Source organism: Hippopotamus amphibius, chromosome 1 (assembly GCF_030028045.1).
Source record: "Hippopotamus amphibius kiboko isolate mHipAmp2 chromosome 1, mHipAmp2.hap2, whole genome shotgun sequence".
Taxonomy (NCBI): domain Eukaryota; kingdom Metazoa; phylum Chordata; class Mammalia; order Artiodactyla; family Hippopotamidae; genus Hippopotamus; species Hippopotamus amphibius.
The window spans coordinates 105,201,266-105,221,291 of record NC_080186.1 but is presented as its reverse complement, the minus strand read 5'-3'; the positions used below and the strand labels follow the sequence as shown (position 1 = coordinate 105,221,291).

The window sequence follows — 20,026 nt, the reverse complement described above, 5'->3', positions numbered from 1 at the left end:
AACTTGTCAAGTTTTGATGTAGCATCAAAACTTCATAATTATATGAAAAAGTTATTAAAATGCTCTTACTTCCACCCTTCCTTCTTCCAATTGAAAAAAAATGAGTATAAGTTATATGGTCTGAGAGAGTTCAGACCTCATTGCTTGTTCACAGACAGAAATCTATCTCATCTTATTGTCATGACCTATAATTATGCAAAGGGTTGAGCAGGTCCTCTTGATGACATTATTTTTACCACACCCATCTACATTTCTGTTTTTTTCCTTTTTTTGTATCCCTTTTTGCACATAGATTTTTCTGCCTCTGAAATTAGAAGAGTAGTCTTGCTTAAATTTACAACCTCTTGGGAGCTTCGAATGTTGTCGTAGGCAGATTTTCCTCTTATTTTTGAAATTAAGTGAGTTTATGCAGACATTTGGTTCCAATTTCTGTTTATATCTATTTATCTAACTGAAAGTGGAGACAAGTAAGAACTGATTAAGTGATTAAGAACTGAGCCTTTTTGAGAGAAGATGATTGATTTAATGTGGAAACCCTAGAATAAGTTAATGTTACAAGCAAGAAACTCCAGTACCAGTGAAGGATCGGGCCTAGCAAAGAAGTCTTGATATTGGATTGCTGTAGTGACTACCTGGGATTGTTTAGCGTCTCCAAATTGCCTTCCCTCATCTGCAGAAGCTGATTATTTAGAGTACTCTTTAGAGCTGTAGACTATGAATAGAAAAGATTAGAAGGGTTTAAAACTTGAGAAACATGATTTCCTGGAAGGGCACACATTTCTGCTTTTAATCCCCAAACTGTCTTTTTTTTTAAAACTTTCCCACCGGGTTTCCCTAAAATTGGACTTCCCCTAGAATTTCTTCTTGGTGTCTTAATCCTAGGACTTCACTTCTAACCCTCTGCTCTTTCTGTGATATTCTCTCTTCTCTTTAGCTTTTGCCATTTCTCTGGTGATTTTTTTCATGGGCCATTCTTTTTTTCAACTTAAACAGATTACTGTAAAGTTAATTAAGTGGCAAATAGTAACTGGGAAGATTTGAATTTTTCTCTTTTTAGTGATCCTCATAGTGGTATTGGGCAGGATGAGGTACTTGTTAGGAACTTGACCCCATTCTAATCGTTCCCTTGCCCTGTGGGAGAGAGTGGCTTTGTGTAGTATGAAGACTCCTGATGTCAGTGAAGATTAAATGATAATTGTGATTTCATTGCTGATTTTTCTTTGATACCACACTTGGTTTCCTCCTTTGATATTAATTAGGAAGGCCCGATCTTGGGGGAAGGTTTCCTAGCAAAATGGTATCTTACCAAAATTTCTTATGATAGGATGTTTAATAAATACCTTTTTTTCTATGAAAGTCCTTAAAAGATGTTTCTTTCTCCATGTGCTTTTGTATTTTTTCTAGAGGGGAAATGATAGATAAGTTCAGTGTGTCAGTATTTGTTTTTTTCTGATATGCTGTCATTTAAAGTACACTCAGTCTTTGGTTTCCCACCACAGGTTTCCTTCCTCTTTTTCACTGATACCAATCTTTGATTTCCAATGACAGCCTTGTTTTTTGATGTCCCGATCACCAACAGGGTAAAGTCCAAGGTCCTTCCTTTATTATGTAAAGTCCTCCTTGGCTTCAGCCCCTTCTTCTGCAATAAGAACTGCTTTAGGTTCTCCTGTATCTACCATGTCCTACATCTTAGTTCCCACCATTTCTTTTCTCTAAGATGTCTCTTCTTCACTCCTCTCCCTATAGTCCTCACCATTTTTTGTGTGCCTGGCTCAGATCAAGTCGTTATCTCCTTCAGGAAGCCCCCTATGCCCTCTCTCCAGGCTGAGCTAAGTGTTACCCTCTGGGCTCCCTTACTACCCCATACATTCCTCTTTGCTAATGCTCACCACATTAGTATTGGCATTATTCTATGCTTGAGGTGAGGAAATGGGGTCATCGAACTACTGATGACATCCGCTACTAGAGCTCTTTACAGACTTTTGTTGTCAGTAGCATATAGCTGAGCTGTTCATTATCCCAGCCCCAACCTCATGCTGAGAAGAATAGAAAGAAAATTTGGGGTTGTAGGGTTTCTGTTTATATTGATATTAGAGCTATAAATAAAGTCACATAAGTATTTTCTGCCTTCTACAAATTAAAGAAATGAATGGGGCGGGGGGCTGAGAGTTAACTAATGTTTATTAGCACCCAAATAATGTGCTAATTACAGTGTTTTATTTTATGTAATCTTTGCAATAACTAAGGGGGTAGAGTTTTTTAAATCTTTTTACAGATGATAATGCACATTCAGAATGGTTAAGTTATTCAAGGCGCTTAGTGGTTGGTTTAGGGTTTGAATCTAGGCTTGTTGAACTCCAAGTCTGTGCTCAAATCTGTGGTCTTTTTTTATGCAAATTAACTCTATGGTTGTCTTTAAGTTTTTTTATTTATTAAGGACTCTGAGTCTTTTTTTAACAGAATGAACGTTCAATTTATAGTTTTATTTTTCTAGGATATGGTGATTTATTCTTTCTGTGTGTGTGTGTGTGCGTGTGCGCGTGTGCCTGCGTGTGTGCCTGGTTACTTTGAGATTAGAAGTTAATATTAAGTAAATGTTTTATAGTCAGTCTGGTGGTTTTTTCACTACACCTAAGAGCCTTATTGCAACTTTGTTCAGAATTCCTTTTACAGTTCTCAGCTGCAGAGTTGAAGCATGAACTGTTTGGTCTGGCTTTTGACAAAGTAGAGAAGGAAAGGTTGGAGCAGGCTACTTGGAGAGGAAATGAGGTTGCCAGCTATCTGAAAAAAAAAAATGGATGGGATTATATAGCTAAAAAAGCGTAGGTATCAATTTGAAGTAAATGGAGATTTGGGAATTGGACACATTTTTAATGAGAAGAGCCTGATAGGTACCATGTTGTTTTATAAGTACACCTACATAGAAGACTTGATCTTTTGTAGCAAGTTATGGACTTCAGGATCATAAGAAATTTTTTCCAAGTCTACTCATGGTTTGAATTGGGATAAATGAGTCAGCTTCCCTTTCTTCAGAAGGTTTTATTTGCTGTTCATAGAACTGATATCTCTTAGTTACTTATTGGGGTGTAAATGGTGCAGTAACAACCTTTTTGAGCTTTTCATTATTTAGCAAACAGTTATCATGTAAAATATTTTAGGTCCATGCTGTTTGATATTGTAGCCCCTAACCACATCTTGCTGTTGAGCATCTGATATGTGACTGGTCCAAATTTAGATGTGCCTCAACTGTAAAATGATTTTGCAGACTCAGTATGAAAAAAAAGTAAAATGTCTCACTAATCATGTTTTAAATATTGATTAGATGCTAAAATGATAATGTTTCAAATACATTGAGTTAAATAGAATGTTAATTTCTTTTTCCTTTTTTAAGGTGCTATCAGAAAATTTAAAATGACATCTGTATCTGTCATGATAGTTCAATTGGACAACACTACTTGTTGTACAAAGTACAAGTACAATGGAAATACAAATGTTGTACAAAGATGTGCTATGTAGAAGCATCCACTTTGATCCTGGGTGGTAGCGGGATGGACATGCAGCTATCCTCAAGGGGTCCTTGCATTGGCCTCACTAGAGGAAAGTATGTTGACCTTGTTCTGGTATGGTTTCCACATTAGGTGTGGACAGAACTGTGTCCTAGCCCAGTGCAGAGCGCTTTTACCTGACATGGTTGTCTAGAATAGTACTGATTTGTGCCTTCAAGGGCTACCACTCTTCCGAACAAACTAAAGCCCAGGCAAAAGAAAGAAATTGGTGTTGGGGGTTGTGTAGATGGTTTACTTTTTTTTTTAAATAGGAATCTTGTTACAGAGATAAGTCAGTAGTTGGATGTTCCTTTAGGGATTGGAAGTATATGTAAGGTTTTGAGGAAGCCTGAGCACAAATATCTTTACTATTACTGTATTTGGCTCCAAGCCATCTTATGAGAGAAGTTCTGCTCTGGAAGATATCCACTTAAGAAAAAAAGGTTACAAAAGGCCCACAAATTAATTGAAGCAGTGTAGATTAATGTTTTGTCTACATAGGTTGTTACTTGAATTTTCCTTTTAAAGGTTCATTTCCTTCAGAATTAAAGTTGACTCTAAACTCAACTCACAAATTCCTCTCTGGCTGCTTTTGGTTTTGGGTTCACTTCTAGGGCAGACATGATTTATTTTCCTGTGCTTGTTATTAACCCAGAAATGTAATTTCAGCTTGGGCTTGGAATAGTGCTTTGGGACACTAAGCAGAAGTGAACAATGGAAGTTAGGTGGACATGAGACAAATAAAACCAGTCTCATTTTCTCTCAGCTCACCTTTATAGCCTGATGAGCCTAAAATGTTAGTTAAGATTCCCTTTGCTGTCAATTGCTCCAACTTCAGCAAAAATTCTTGGCATGAATCACCAAGTACATACTGCCAGAGGTGTTGCCTGGGAATGGAGTCTTTTCATGGTGGTGTTTTGATTTTGAACTCAGTGCTCCTATTTAAGAATTGCCTCTAGTTGGTGCAGGCTGTTCTCTAGAATGAGACTTGTCTCAAAACCACTTTTCGGTATTTTTAATACTATAGACATGGAGCTTTTTGGTTGAGAGTAGAAACTAAGTATAACTGGGACTGCAAAAGTTTTTTCATTTGTATTCTGCATGGAGGAATGGAAAAATGCATCTCCCATTTCAATTTCTCCGCTGTCAACTTGATTGTGGGGACTTGAAAATAAGCCTGTTTTTAAAAATTCTGCTCCCCCCACCCCAACCAACTTCAGTTTGCTGTCAGTTGGGCAGACTGCCAGAGTGCTAACTTAAAGCACCCTCATCCCAGAGGCCTCAGAGGTGATTAGTGGTTGTGTTGGTGGGAACAGGTATGAGTGCTTAGTAGGGCACAATAAATGCAGGAGGTGAGACTGAGGGATCTTTTCTGCCTTCGTGGCTCATGACTCAGTGTCCAGCTTTTGCCAGGAAAGATCCAGTTTCACTTCATGACTTTTCAAGCCATCATCGAATGATTGTAAGGTAGCTTCAGTAACATATGTTCATTGAATAACTAACATTTGTATCCAATATACTATGCTAGATGCTATAAGAGATACAAAGAAGAAATGTATCAATTCCTAATCTTTGAACAATGGTCATATTCACTAGTAAGAAATAAGAAAGTCTACACATAACCACATTAGGAGTTAAAAAGTAGGAATGATCATGAGTTTGAAAGAAGAATGGATAGGGATTGGGAACCATCTAAGTACTTGGTTGGGTGAGGGGGGAGATTGAGAAGAGTTAATTTATATTTTAAAATCTCAGTAATGGGAGAATGTAGGAACTATTGACAGAGATAAAGAAATAGGCTAGAGGTGGTGGTGAGTGTGAGGTGAGTTTTCCAAGTGAAAACATTCAGCGGTAAGACCTGGGAGGTCAAAATGAAGGTAGGGGCTAGACTCAGATTTTGAGTCTTATTTTTGGCTGCCTTGGAAATGTATCAAGTCTGTGAGGAAAGTGTGTGAACTGAGAAGGCCCGCGAGTTTGGACCTGTCTGGCTCTTAAGTCTACACTTAAGAAAATAGATGAGGAAAGGGATCCAAAGAATGAAGGTGAGAGAAGTGGGTGTGTAAGAGTTCGGAAGGAGCTCTGCCATTATAGCATCACTGAGTCAGGGGATGCATTTTAAGATTATGCCTTTGACTCAGCTCTACGTGCCTCTGTTATAGCACCTGCGGTATTATTCTGCTCTTACTTGTTTGTATGTTTACCTCGCCTAATACACTCTCAGCCTTTGGGGAATTGGGAACTGGCCTTACTTATTTTGGCATTCCCAGGACCAATTTTTAACAAATGGCGGTTATTGAGTGAGTGACAACCAGGAGACTGAAATACAAATGATAATTGCAGAGAGTTAGTCAGAATTTTTGAGATCATTGGAGATCTTATAAGATGGAGTTTCTCTGTAAAGGAGAGAAGAAAGCCAGATTCCAAGACGTTAAAGAGAGAAGAGGGTGTTGAGGGAGGAGTGGGAATAAATCACTTATTCAAGATTTTGTGCAGCTAAAAAAGGGAGAGGGAGAGGGGAAGGAGGAGAAGAGGGTGGGGGAAGAGAGGGAGAGAGGAGCAGGGCAGTAGCTTCAGGGGACAGAAACTCCATTCATGTGACCAACCCTAGGACCTTGGCTAGACTAAGAGTTAAAGCAGCTGGAAAGGGGTTGGTTAGTAAACTGAGTTATTTAGGAGTGGTTTATTTTTTCAAGTTTTAGTGGGGAAAATTAGGTGAAATGGTTGTTGGGAATGGGAAAGAAGGGAGATTGGAAGTTATAGTCAGAGAGTGGAAGTACCGGTTTGAGTTGTTGTAGTTGGAACAACGTGTGTCTTATAATGAGATCCAGAATGTGAGTGTCTTGGTGTTAATGAGTGGATGTGGAGTTCTCTTGAGTTGAGAAAAGTAAGAACTCTTGGCTCAGATGACCTTATTGGTCCTCAACCCAGATGTTGATTTCATGGGAGATGAAAGAGCAAAGAATAAGAAGAACATAAACCATGTGCTTCAGTAATTCAAGGAAGTGGAAATTAGTCCATGAGGACAATAGATAGAGGTGAAATGATTTCAATTATGTTGTGTTCAGTGTTTTTTTAAATTTTAAGAGCTATGCATATTTAGAATAATTTGGCTTTGAATCCATCTGTCTACTTTTTTCTGTCAAATATGAAACTATATCCTTTTCTGTAGGGTAAGGAATGAGCATACTTTTACTTCTCTTAATCTTCTCTTCACTCTCCAGATTGTGTTCATATGATCTGGGATTTTAAAACATAAATTTTAAAATTTGTGTTATAGTATTATGACTGAAATTTAAAGTCTTACCCATGTTCTTTAAAAATTATTGATATTTATACTGTTTTAAAACCCAATTTATAGCACTTTAGACTTAGTTCTGTGTGTAACTTGTTCTGTGTTAACTACCAGCACATTTATATCACAACCTTCTCGTTCCCAAGTTCTTTATTTTCATTTACTTTGTCAGTCAAATGAATACATCTTTGAGTAATTTTTTTTCCAGAAAATGACATGTTGGCATATGTTCAGAGCTCATGTATATTTGAAAAATATTTTTTGATTTAGTTGCCTTCATACACAAATGGCATCTTATATAGATATTGAATTCTTGGTTGGCCTACAAATTAAATTCTTATGAAGTTCCTAGACATTGTTCCCTTGCTTCTTGTAATGAGTCTTATAGGGAAGTCCAGTGTCTGTGAAGTCATTCTCTCTTTCCCTCTCTGTCTTTCTGTCTCTCCTTTCACCTCCCTCCTCCCTCTTTAAAATCAGAACTTTAACCGATACTGATATAGGTATATTTCCTATTATTTTTTCGTAGTCTTTCCAAGCCCTTTGGATCTGCAGACTTAGGTCTATTCTCACCTCAGGAAAGGTTACATTTCTCATTTGTTTTTGTGTCTTCAGGAACACCTATTACCTTTACACTAGGTCTTCATTCTTCCCCAAAGCTAAAATCTTTTCTCCCCATTTATTAATCTACTTGTTTTTTCCTTTGCATTTCATAAGATCTTCTTAAGCTTTTCCTTCATAACTGATTTATTTTTTTCATTGTCACTTCTGTCCTTTATAGTTTCCAATTCTGATTTGTATTTGAACTGCATTCTTATATTCTTATAATATTTACTCATTGCATCTAGGTCTTCTCTATTTCTGTCTTTCTTTCAGACTGCCCCCTTTCATCAGAGTATGATGCCCTGTATTTTCATTTCTTCTGAAAACCTACATGTGTATAAAATTCTTGAGAATACAGAACCAGTTCTTTCTATAATGGACTAGTTTTTGGAAGTGCACATTTTTCACAAGCATGCTTTTCACGTACATCTTAAATGATACATCTGCATCTTTTATATTGGAATGTTTTAATGGACTCTAGGTTGCTTTTTGTTTGTTGTTTACTCATTCTGCTCATTAGTAATGCTGTACCCATAAACAGAGCAGGTTGATTCTCTCTGGAACCCTTGCTACAGTTAGTTTTTGCTTCCGGTGAGGTGAGGGGCTCTTTGTGTAAACTGTTTAACAGCCCAGCAGCCCAAGAAGATAGGAGAGAATCAGAGTGTGGACCTTATAGCAGGGAGACAGAAGCTTGGTACCATTTTCTTCTCTCTGTGGAGCAGACTCTGTGCTGGGCAATAGCTTTCTGAATACCCAGTATTGGGACAGCATCTATCACTCCTATACAGTGGCTGAGCCTGGATGCTCTTTGGTGCTGTTGCATCCAGAATTTGCCCCAGAAGCACCACAAACTTTCTCATTGCTGTAGTGGCCACAGGAGCCCTGGTACTCCTAGATGCTTTAAATTGCTGTTGACCTGGTAGGGTGGGATGGAGTTCAGTCTATTCTCCCCACAGCAGTAGGGTGGGGTTTCTGAAACACAGATTGGATTGTGAGGTTTCTTTGCCTAAAATGATTCAATGGGTCCCCCCTTGTCTTTGGATAGAGTTCCAAGGCTCTGCGTATAACTCCTTCTCCAGCCTTATCTCCACTGATGCATGCCTTGTAATTGAACCACAGTGGGTTTTTTTTCTCGTTGCCTCAGATAAGCCTGGTTTTGCCTTCTGTTCAAATCTGTACACATACACTTCCTTCTGCTTTAGGTACCCCCGCACCATCCCCCTTTCTACGCATCCTCTTACACAACCTGATTAACGTATAGAGTGTCTGTCTATCCCCCCCAACAGTAATTTACAATTTATTCAGCTGTAATGCACTTATTCAGACTTTAAGGTGGCATCACATGGCATACTTTTGAGTGCATTCCTAAGATTACTGTTGTACTTACTTCCATCTGTTTTATAGATCTGTGCAGTCTCTGGCACTTGGGGGTCATTCTGGGTTTGGAACACACAGCAGTGAACAGATGGATAAAAGAACTTCAGAAATAAAGCAGGAGACCATCGTGATATTAGAATATAAAGACATATGCTGCCATTACTGTTAATATTTGGATGATGAATTCTTATTGTGACTGCAACCTTAGGTGGTTTGAAGGGGTAGTCTATAGGAAAGTGAATTGTCAAAAAAACCCAAAAAACAAAAAACCCACACTGCCTTGATACAGGCTGCCATTAGGCCATCATCTTGGCTTGCCAGTGAAACATAGTGTCCCTCACTGGACCTGCAGAACATACTTCTTCTCTGTTCTCCTGGTCTGTGCTCCTAAGGCAATATGTATCTCTCAGAGCACCTCTCACCCTCTATTATAACTGTTTGTTTGGTTGTAAAACCCTTATTTGTACGTTCTGGGTAGAATCCACAACTGTTTTGTTTACCATTTTAGTCTCAGGTCAAGCCTGGCATGTAGTATATACATATTTGTTGAATGAATGAATGAATGAATGAATGGAGCATTAAGTTTTCCAGTTGTTCCTGGCCCAGCTTCATGCCTCCAGATTCAGGGCTGCTATTGGGTGCTGTCAGGGTCTCTTCTCCTTACTTCCCTGAGATACTTTAGTATCTTTCTTCACTGTGGACCGGGTATGTACTATGTCTGTAAATCTGGACTAATTTTGTATGAGAGTATTACATTTAATAATCAGTGTAGGACTTCCCTGGTGGCGCAGTGGTTAAGAATCCGCCTGCCAAATTTATATATACTACCAACTGTAAAATAGATAGCCAGTGGGAAGTTGTTGTATAACAAAGGGAGTTCAACTCGAGGATGGAAAATGCCTTAGAGGACTGGGACGGGGAGGGTGGGGGGGAGTCAAGGGAGGGAGGGAATATGGGGATATGTGTATAAAAACAGATGATTGAACTTGGTGTACCCCCCAAAAAAATAAAAAAAAATAATAAAAAAAAAGAATCCGCCTGCCAATGCAGGGACACGGGTTCGAGCCCTGGTCTGGGAAGATCCCATGTGCCGCGGAGCAGCTAAGCCCGTGTGCCACAACTACTGAGCCTGTGCTTTAGAGCCCGTGAGCCACAACTACTGAAGCCTATGTGCCTAGAGCCCATGCTCCACAACAAGAGAAGCCATGGCATTGAGGAGCCCTCACACCACATCTCTCCACAACTAGACAAAGCCCGTGTGCAGCAACGAAGACCCAACGCAGCCGATAAATAAAACAAAACAAAACAAAAAAACAATCAGTGTAAGCACTCATCACAGTGTCTAGGACCTAGAAATAGCTGAATAAGTCTGTTTATACTATTTGAAGTCAGTAGCACCATCAGGAAATAAAGAAAAGAGTGATTCTTTGCCTATATACCTTCATGCAGATGGAGGCAACTAGAAGAGGAGGACCTCTACTGAGGAGGGCTGTCCACTGACTGGGATGTAGTCTTTAGGGAAATCTTGGGTTTCGATTAAAGAAGTAAGATATCCCCGCAATGTAGAGTCACCCTTGAGACATAGTTGAAGGATTAGGTCAAAAGGCAGGATGAATTTGGTGTGGTATCAATGAGATGGGGTTCAGCAGCTAAGGAAGAGGGTGGAATCACGCATGCGTTTGGCCGGGGGATGTAAATAAGGGGGTGATGGAAAGTTTGGGAGTATGAATAGAATAGAGATACCCTAAAGGTGTGAGGGAGATGAGTTGAAAGATTATTATTTTGAGGCTAGAATGACTTAGAGAAGACAAGAGCAGATCAAATTTGTTTAACAAATAAATTTTTTTACTTCTCAAATATTATTAGCTGGGTGCTAAGTGCTAGGGATTCACTGATGAAGTAAATGGTACTACCCATTTCTCCATGGAACTTACAGTCTGGTGAGTAACACAGACATGAAGCATATAATTATCTGTAAGATTTTGAATTGTAATAAATACCTAGCGGGAAAAGTAGAGGTTATTAAGAGAGCATATTAACAGGCAGAACTAGTTGAGTTTGGGGTAGGCATGTACTGTCTTTCTCAGCTGTGGACAGTGAGTGTGAATTATTAGGGGATAATTCAGCCTAAAGTGCTCCAGGTACAGGGACCAGCTTGTGCAGTGACCCATAGAGGGGAAAGATTGTGATCATGTTGAAAAATGATAAAAATAAAAAGCCCGAGTACCTGGCACTCATGGTATTTCAAGGGAAGAGACTAGAGAGGTAGGCAGAAAATGTATTGTACAGTAGATAGGATTTAGAATTTTATCCTGAGTGTAATGGAAGGCATCGAGGGGTTTGAACTGGCAGATGGCACAAGCCACGGTACATGATGAGATTAAGCTGGCGACTTAATCTTTGGAAAATGTATTGATCAGGATGTAGGGAAGCCACGCTTTTGAGGAGTCCTGAAAAAGATGATGGTGTCTAGGATTAGTCTAGGATTAGTCACTGAGATTCTTGCATTTATCTGCGTGTGTATCCCCTACACCTACATGATCCCCTTCACCACTTGTAACCCCAGCCTCATATATACATTTGTGTGCTTGTACATTCGTGCATGCCCACAGTCTCTCATTAGGCAGACCCTGTAGACTCCAGTGTTTGTACAAAACGTTTCAAGCATCTTTAGTCCTGGGAGGTTGTAAAATAGTCAAGTTTGTCCTCTGCCCTTTCACTACAGGAGCGGAATGAAAAACCTCCTATGTGTAGAGGAGAAGGTTTATAGGACAGAGGTTAAAAGAATGCCCTGCTATGATATGAAAAGACGAAACTCTGCACTTCAGGAGCCTGGGTGACGGCTGGCTGGAAGGGTCTATTGGAGACCGAATTCTCTTGATTTAACCAAAGAGGAGGAGGTAGCAGGGTCAGGGCAAGGGTCAGCCAAGCTCATTTTTTACGTGTTCCTCATGTGGCGACTGTTGTTGCAAATGAGAGTTGACCCTTCACAGGGCCATTGATGTGGTAAAAATTTTTCCCACACACTTCACAGTTGAGAGATGACTAGGAAGGGTGAGGGCTTCTTCCAGAAGTGCTAAGGCTCAGTGCTCATTTCTTTTCTTTCCTTTTCCCCCCTTCCTCCTCTTGTTTCCCAGTCACTTGTAACTCCAAGTCAGATTGATGGTTTGTTTGTGGTGTCTTGAGAAAACCATAATGAGCTGTTTGTATCCCAGTGTGTTGCAGCTCGTAAAATGGTGTCTATTTAGTGGTCCTCAGCTCACATGGCTAGAACTTGATGCTAATGAGGCCCAGGTCATAGTTTCCATTTCAGTACCATCCTATCAGGTTCACTTTGTTATATTTCTTGCCACAGGCTCTGCCAATAGTCTTATTCATCCTTTGCTTTTAAGACCATAGGCTGGTGCAGTAAAAAAAAAATCATTATGAAAGTGACCCCACTCCTACAAAATCAATACAACCTACTTATTTTTCTTGTTTTTCTTTTTTTAAATAATTTTTTAATTGAAGTATAGTAGATTTACAATGTTGTGTTAATTTTTGCTGTACAGCAAAGTGATTCAGTTATACATATGTGTACATTCTTTTTAAAATTCTTTTCTGTTATGTCTTATCTTAGGATAATTGGACATAGTTCCCTGTGCTATATGGTAGGACCTTATTGTTTATCCATCCTATATATAATAGTTTGCATCTGTTAACCCCAGACTCCTTTCCCCATCCTCCTCCCCCTTGGCAACCACGAGTCTCCTTCTCTATGTCTGTGAGTCTGTTTCTGTTTTCTAGATAGGCTCATTTGTGTCATATTTTACTTATTTACTTATTTATTTATTTATAACTGAAGTATAGTTGATTTACAGTATCATTTTAGTTTCAGGTGTACAGCACAGCAATTCAGTTATACATATATATTTTTTTTCCTTCAGATTCTCTTCCCTTATAGGTTTTATTACAAAATACTGAGTATAGTTCTTCATGCCATACAGTAGGTCCTTGACATCACTAATTGTTAGAGAAATGCAAATCAAAACTATAGTAAGATATCACCTCACACGGGTCAGAATGGCCATCATCAAAAAGTCTACAAATAATAAATGCTGGGGAGGGTACGGAGGAAAAAGGAACCTCCCCCGCACTGTTGGTGGGAATGTACATTCATACAGCCACTATGGAGAACAGTACGAGTTTCCTTAAAAAACTAAAAACAGAACTACCATATGATCCTGCAGTCCCACTCCTGGGCATATATCCAGAGAAAACCATAACTTAGAAAGATACATGCACCCCAGTGTTCATTGCAGCACTATTTACAGTAGCCAAGATGTGGAGGCAACCTAAATGTCCATTGGCAGATGAATGGTTAAAGAAGAAGTGGTATATGTATACAATGGAATATTACTCAGCCGTTAAAAAAAGAATGAAATAATGCCATTTGCAGCAACATGGATGGACCTAGAGATTATATACTAAGTAAAGTAAGTCAGAAAGAGAAAGACAAATATTATATCAATTATATGTAGAATTTTTAAAAAGATACAAATGAACTTATTTACAAAACAGACATGGAAAACAAACTTACGGTTATCAAAGGGGGACCTGGGGGGTGGGACACATTAGGAGGTTGGGATTAACATATACACACTGTTATATATATATAAAATAGCATACTTATTTTTCTAATGCTGGATTAGTAGTGTTGTCTTCATCTGTAGCACTACTTAGGCATCTTGCTCTTCTCGTATGTTTCTTAACCTTGCCCTTTCCCTCAACAGTCATTTTGAAGACTAACCTCAAGTGCTGTGATCTCACACCCCAATGTCCTCTTCAGCACTTGATTTCCGTTTTTAATTTTGTCTGTTTCTAATTCTTCTTCCAACTAGCTGTGTAAATGTGGACAAGTCACTTTACCTCTCTGGTCGTAGTTCTGTCTGTAAAATCAGCACATTAGATTGAATCTAAGGTCTGAGGTCGATTTCACCAGTGATGCCAAGTGTCTGGTGCAGTGCCTGACATGTAAACCTAGGTGAATGGTCAGCAATGTCCCTGCTGTCATGGAGCTTAGAGTCTAACAGACAGAGACTGTAAAATATAAATGAATATAAAGCGACACTATTTGGTAAAGGACAGGATGGCCTGAATGGAGTAGATGCAATGAAGGAGAAAAATGAGGACATGTGAGCTTGGAGATCTACTTAAATTATAAGAAAGGTCAAGGTATGAGATGTTAATTAGGCATATAAATAAGAGGGGGGTGGATATTTGAGGTGGAGAGAACAGGTTATGCAGAGGCTGGGAGGTAGGAAACAATTTCATATTTAAGGAACCAACAGTAAGTCACTGTGGCTGGAGTAAAATATATGAAGGAAAGATAGAGACTTGAGATGTATTTACGAGGCAAAAGCTATCACCCAGAGAATTACCAGTATATACAGGTGGCTCTCAGTGTTTAAGGTGTCAACCAAGGATTTGGTAATGCAGCATTTCATACCAAGTTAGTACAGACTTGAGAAAGTAGTTTCTTAAAACTAGTTCTTTCCTTTCTAATAGGAGATGAGGAAAGCCTAATAATAGGCTATTACCTTAGTCCCAGTGTCAGATGCCAGTAACCTGCAATAACTGGCAGGTGAAATTAGTAAGAGGGATAATTGATGCCCTCAAAAACTTGCCTAACTGAGCTTTGTGAAACATGTTTTGGGAGTTAACTAGCAAAGTTTGTGGTCTGACACATGCTGAGACTTGTTTGGATTGAAGGTGTAGTAGCTAGGTAGGGCATGGAAAGAACGCAGCTCTCCCTTTTCACCAGCAGCTTTTGTATGCTAGGTAGCTCCTAATTTAGTGCTTTCTCCTTCTATTCCTACTAACAGAAAGTCATTTGCTTTTAGTGCCTTCTGTATTCTACTGGCAGACTGATGTTCACATTGCAGTTTTGCTCATACCTTCCCCCACCTGTGAGCCTACAATAACTCCCTTTGCTTGTTGTATCAAGTTCAGAATTCATATTAGAATTCAAAGCCTCAAATGATCTCCAGCCTTTTCTCATTTTACACCCAAACTAAGAATAGACTCCAGTCATTTTGATGTCTTCAAGACCTAACCCTGACCTTCCCTGGTGGAGCAGTGGTTAAGAATCTGCCTGCCAATGAAGAGGACATGGCTTTGAGCCCTGGTCCAGGAAGATCCCACATGCCGTGGAGCAACTAAGCCCGTGTGCCACAACTACTGAACTTTCACTCTAGAGCCCACGAGCCACAACTACTGAAGCCCGCGTGCCTAAAGCCAGTACTCTGCAACAAGAGAAGCCTCCTCAATAAGAAGCCTGCGCACTGCAATGAAGAGTAGACCCTGCTCTCTGCAACTACAGAAAGCCTGTGTGCAGCCACGAAGACCCAATGCAGCCAATAAATAAAAAATATATATTAAAAAAAAAAGACCTAACCCTACCAAATTGAGGAATAAGCCTTCTTTCTCCAGCCCAGACTGACACTTTCTTGCCGTGGAGTAGTGGGAAAAGCTGAATGACCTCAGACAATACACCAACCCCTCTAGAAGATCTCCAAGAAACTCCCATTTCAATATTTAGTGACTTTTTGTCTTTATTTCTATTAAGGGTCTTCTTTCATTGTCTTATGCTTCCAGGCCTTCTTTATGTGCTTTAAGACCCTAGGATGAGGGACTTAGCCTGTAGATCTTGTTGATCAAACCCAGGGCTAGATAGTTAACTGTGCTGCAGTAAAAAGAACAGTAGTTTTGGAGCCAGATTGATCTGGGTTTGAATGACAGTGCTCTGACTTACCAGTTAATGACTCTGGGGGGGGCGGGGGGTGGAGTTGGTGGTTACTTAACCTTTCTGAGCCTCACGTTTCTTATTTTTAGCTTCTGCATTGGTTTTCTCCTTTGCCAAGAGGGTGGTAACATAAAGGAAATGAAGTATGTTAGTAGACTTTCCACTGGGAATTTTGGAACAAGCAATTTAGTGGCACCCTGGTTATGGTTTTTACATTCTGAATGTAATGACTGGTTGCTAGAATTGGAATGAGGAAAAAATTCTGGCATAAATATGCCTGGGAGGGGTTTTGTTCTGGAGAAATGTGCCCAAACTTTAGAGAAAAATGACCCACTCTATAAAAGATGACTTATAAGCCAGTATTATCTTGACTCTATAGATTTGATTTGTCGAACAGTATTTAACACCAAACACTAACCTTCAAAAATCAATCTCGTTAGAAAAATAGTCAGCTGTACTCCAGAAATTACATTTGATTTTTGAACAGTAATTTGAAGTTGTAATTTTTCTCAGTAATTTGATGGTGCGAGTCATAATTTTTGTCTTCACCTTCCCTGTCCTGTCTCATTCCCCATGCTTTTGTGTGCTTGGGAAAACTGAGATGCACAGAGATTGTTTTGATATGGTGAGATTCACACCTCAAGTCTTTGTTAAGAATTTTAGAGTCAGCAGCTCTAGTTCAAATCCTAGCTTTCCTGCACTCCCTGCCTCACAACAGGCAAGTTATTTTACCTCTCTGAGCCCATTTCTTCAACTATAAATGAGATAGTGATTGCGACACCTCAAGCACAATGCCTGGTTCATAGTAGGCAATCAGTGACTCTTGGTTTCCTCTCCGAAGAGTGCAAAATTTTCATTCCAAGCATTTTTTCATTAACCTCGTCTGTCTTACTACAATGTCGAAGTGTCTGGGTATTATAATATGAAATACATATGAGATGTTTAAAAATGCACAGTGTCTCATACTCAAAATTATCACAGAGCCAATAAGAGAGAAAGAAAACATCCAAAATTTTCACATTCAGCAAGTCAGTTTGGTTTGACGATAGCATAGGTATTTGAGTTAGCATAAGTGTAAGAGACAAGACTCTCAGAAATTTCCAGGTTACGGGAACTCTTCACCTGCTTCTTGGTTATGTTTTCATTTCTAAACCCTACCCGCATCTTAATTACACATCTGTCTTTACTCTGAGGTAGCATTTCTGCCAGTAAACTAAGGGAGCAAAGCTTTTTATACTAAATAACGTCATCTTCCCTGAGGGAAATGATCACTCCTGCACTCACTCACTCACTCACTTACTCACTCACTCACTCACTCACTCACTCACTCACTCACTTTTCATTAGTTAATACTGTGGGTTGCAATTGACAGATCCCCAAGTGAAATTTGGAAACCTGTTGGAAGGGACATCTCAGAATGGCTATGCTCTTGAATGGGCTTAACAAGAGTTGGTCTTTGGGAACAACTGGAACCAGTAATTTGAATGCCACCAGATTCTGTTTTTCTTTTCTGTGCACTTCTGATTCACTGTTATCACTTTGTATATAGACTGGTCACGTTATTCTTTCGGTCCATGTGGCAAAGGGTCCCTAGTCCAAAAACTTGGAAAAGAAACATAGTGGCATAGCTTGTATCAGGTGCCCATCCTGGATCAGTCAGCTGTGACCAGGAAGGCATGATCATGTAGACACATGGAGGCTCCTTCAAGAGGAGATGAAGGAGGGATGAAGTGGGGCGAGAAGAGCAGTACAGAAGCAGAGTCCTGAGCACAGAGGTCCAGAGATGCCCACACACCCATTTTGCCATCTTAGGTAGTGGGTTCTTAGCTGGGAATACAAAAAATATTCCTGAACTGAGGTTGCTTGCAGCCAAGTGATGGGAGGTTGATGTGCAATCAAAGAAGTGCAGGAGCGTGATGTTGGTTCTGTAATAATGGATGTATACATTAGATAGGAGTAAAGAATAGGTGGTCAGTTAGGTTGGATCAGATACAACTAGCTTCTCTTAGCAGTGATGGCTGCACAGTCGGGCACTTTGCAGACTCTGAAAATACTTGAGCCCGCTGAGTTATTATCTGGGGACTACGTATAGCCTTGGCATTTTCTGACTATAAACATCCTGTGCTTTGTCATTAAGAGGCCTCTTCATCAGTGCCTTTTTGAATAATTCATTGAGTTTTTTTTTTATAAAGAAAGAATTAAAGACACGAGGTTTTTTGGGGTTTTAGCCACGTATGTTCTGTTTTTGAGAATTCATGTGATCTGGATATTCATTCCCTTTGGTAGCTCCCTAAACTGGTATTAAAAGACCTCTAATAAGAAAGATTCATCCATTTGTTTTACAACTCAGGTGACCTGGCGCTGACTTGCTTGTTAATCACAAATTCCTTGCTAATAAGTTGATTGTTGTGGGGCCTGAGGTCCTTTGCCATAGTCCCCCATCCTTTGCTATCATAGTGACCTACAGTACATCCATAAGTGGTCTCATGTTTATCATCCTTCAGTTTGCTTTTTCAGGCAGAACAGACTGATCCTTTTCCATCTTCTATTACATTAGGTTGGCTTCCCACGTCTTCTTCCACTAATCCATTATTTGTTCCAGTCTCATCATCTTGGCTTTGCCTTTTGCATTCTTATTTTACCAAGGCATTTATTGTCCTTCGTTCCTTAATTTCTTCTCTCTACCCTTGCTTGCCCTTACAGTTATTTTTTAATTAAACCTTTTATTTTGAGATAGTTATAGTTTCACACAATTATAAGAATTAACAGAGAGATACTGTTTACCCTTAACCAAGTCTTCCCCAGTGGTAGTATCACCTTGCAAAGCTACTATCCAGCATCATAACAGGATGTTGACATTGACATGGTCAAGATATAGAACGGTAGCCCTCATGTTTTGATTTTTAGGTTGCTTCTCATTATTCTTGTCTTCACTCATCTCTTGGACTCTTCTCTCCTTGCTCTTCTCACTTATGTATTCATTGTCCCAGGGATTTAACCAAATCAGATTTAAGGATCTTGCACGACTCAGTTTTCTCTTTGATAGGCTGGCTAGATTTCGTGGTGTCAGAGTTTCTCGGGATAGAAACTTGCATTCTCTAAATTATTTGCCTGGAATAAATATCTGGATGTCTCAAGGTGGCCTTAAAATTCACGTGAGGACCTGGTCTGCTGTGAGTTAGTTTTGCCTCAACTTCAGGCAGGTCACATGAGGGTGAAGAATGTCTGGGGGCTGGTATGGTACTAATCCTCTGAGACTTAAGAGCCCTAATCAAAGGCGTTTTTCCCCCCAAAGGACAGTTCTGCACAGAGGATGTGGATGAGTGCCTGCTGCAACCCAATGCCTGTCAGAATGGGGGCACCTGTACCAACCGCAATGGGGGCTACGGCTGTGTGTGTGTTAACGGCTGGAGTGGAGATGACTGCAGTGAGAACATCGATGACTGCGCCTTCGCCTCCTGCACTCCAGGCTCCACCTGCATTGATCGCGTGGCGTCCTTCTCTTGCATGTGCCCAGAAGGAAAGGCAGGTAAGGCCAGCAGAAGAACAGAGCTGGAAACGAGGGCGTGGGCTGGTGAGCATTCGGGATTTCTGCCTCCTTCTCTTTCATCCCTTTCGGGGTATGTCCTTTTAATTTCCATCTGTAGGAACATGCCACTCAAGGCTGTTCTTCTGGAAATGTAATTGCTAGCCAACGTGCTGTGAAGGTAGTCTCCTTCCGTAGGACTTTTGGCTCTCAACTTTGTGTACCTCAGTTTTTCACCCCCCAGAATGAAAGTTAGTAACAATTGCCTTGGGAACAGCTATAGCCCTCCTTAAGATTTTAAGCTGAAAGGCAACTCAGAAATTAAGATAAATTTCCCAGAAATTAAGATAGAATTACTCACAAAATGGATGTAGGCACTTAATTTTAAGAAGAAATAATCCATTTACTCAGAAAAAGTTGGCAAGGGGGAAACAATTGAGTGCATTCCAACTGTCTATATTGTCCTCTAAGGGAAGGTTTTCACCAACTGCAAAGTTAACATGGCTCTAGCCTCTCGTTTTAACAGCTTCTGGTTCTAGGAATGGAGCAGTGAAGGGAGGAATGTGGTGGAAGGGGATTGCTTAGCAAGAGAACTTTGTGCCCAGCAGTTTTGAAATGTTCTTATATCTGTGCCTTTCCAAAAGCCCCGCCTTCAGCTTTGTAGAAGAAGTCTTAGTCACCTCTTCTTAAGCTAATTGCAGACTGGAAAATCCAGTTCCCATGTGAACTATGCAGAACATGGGGCCTAGTAATATCTTCCGAGTCCTGAGGGCACTTGAGCCGGGAATGTTGACACTATTAAAAAGCTGCCAGAGTAGAGGCTGATGATGTTCAGCTGGTTTTTCCTTCTGAGGCTAGTGAAACGCAGGTGGCCCCATGATCATCAGGTAGCATGATTTTGG

The 20,026-nt window shown here is 40.0% G+C and overlaps 1 protein-coding gene across 4 annotated transcripts in view; it reads left to right on the top strand.

Moving 5' to 3' along the window:
• Window positions 1–20,026, top strand: part of NOTCH2 (notch receptor 2) — a 178,549-nt gene that overhangs the window by 88,159 nt on the left and 70,364 nt on the right. For 2 of the 4 annotated variants that reach the window (XM_057720791.1, XM_057720794.1), the window contains exon 6: window positions 18,894–19,127. In XM_057720791.1, coding sequence (XP_057576774.1) covers window positions 18,894–19,127 — 234 coding nt within the window. Of the gene's footprint in view, window positions 1–18,893; window positions 19,128–20,026 lie in introns of those variants that run through there. The other 2 variants (XM_057720798.1, XM_057720799.1) reach the window with 2 other exon arrangements.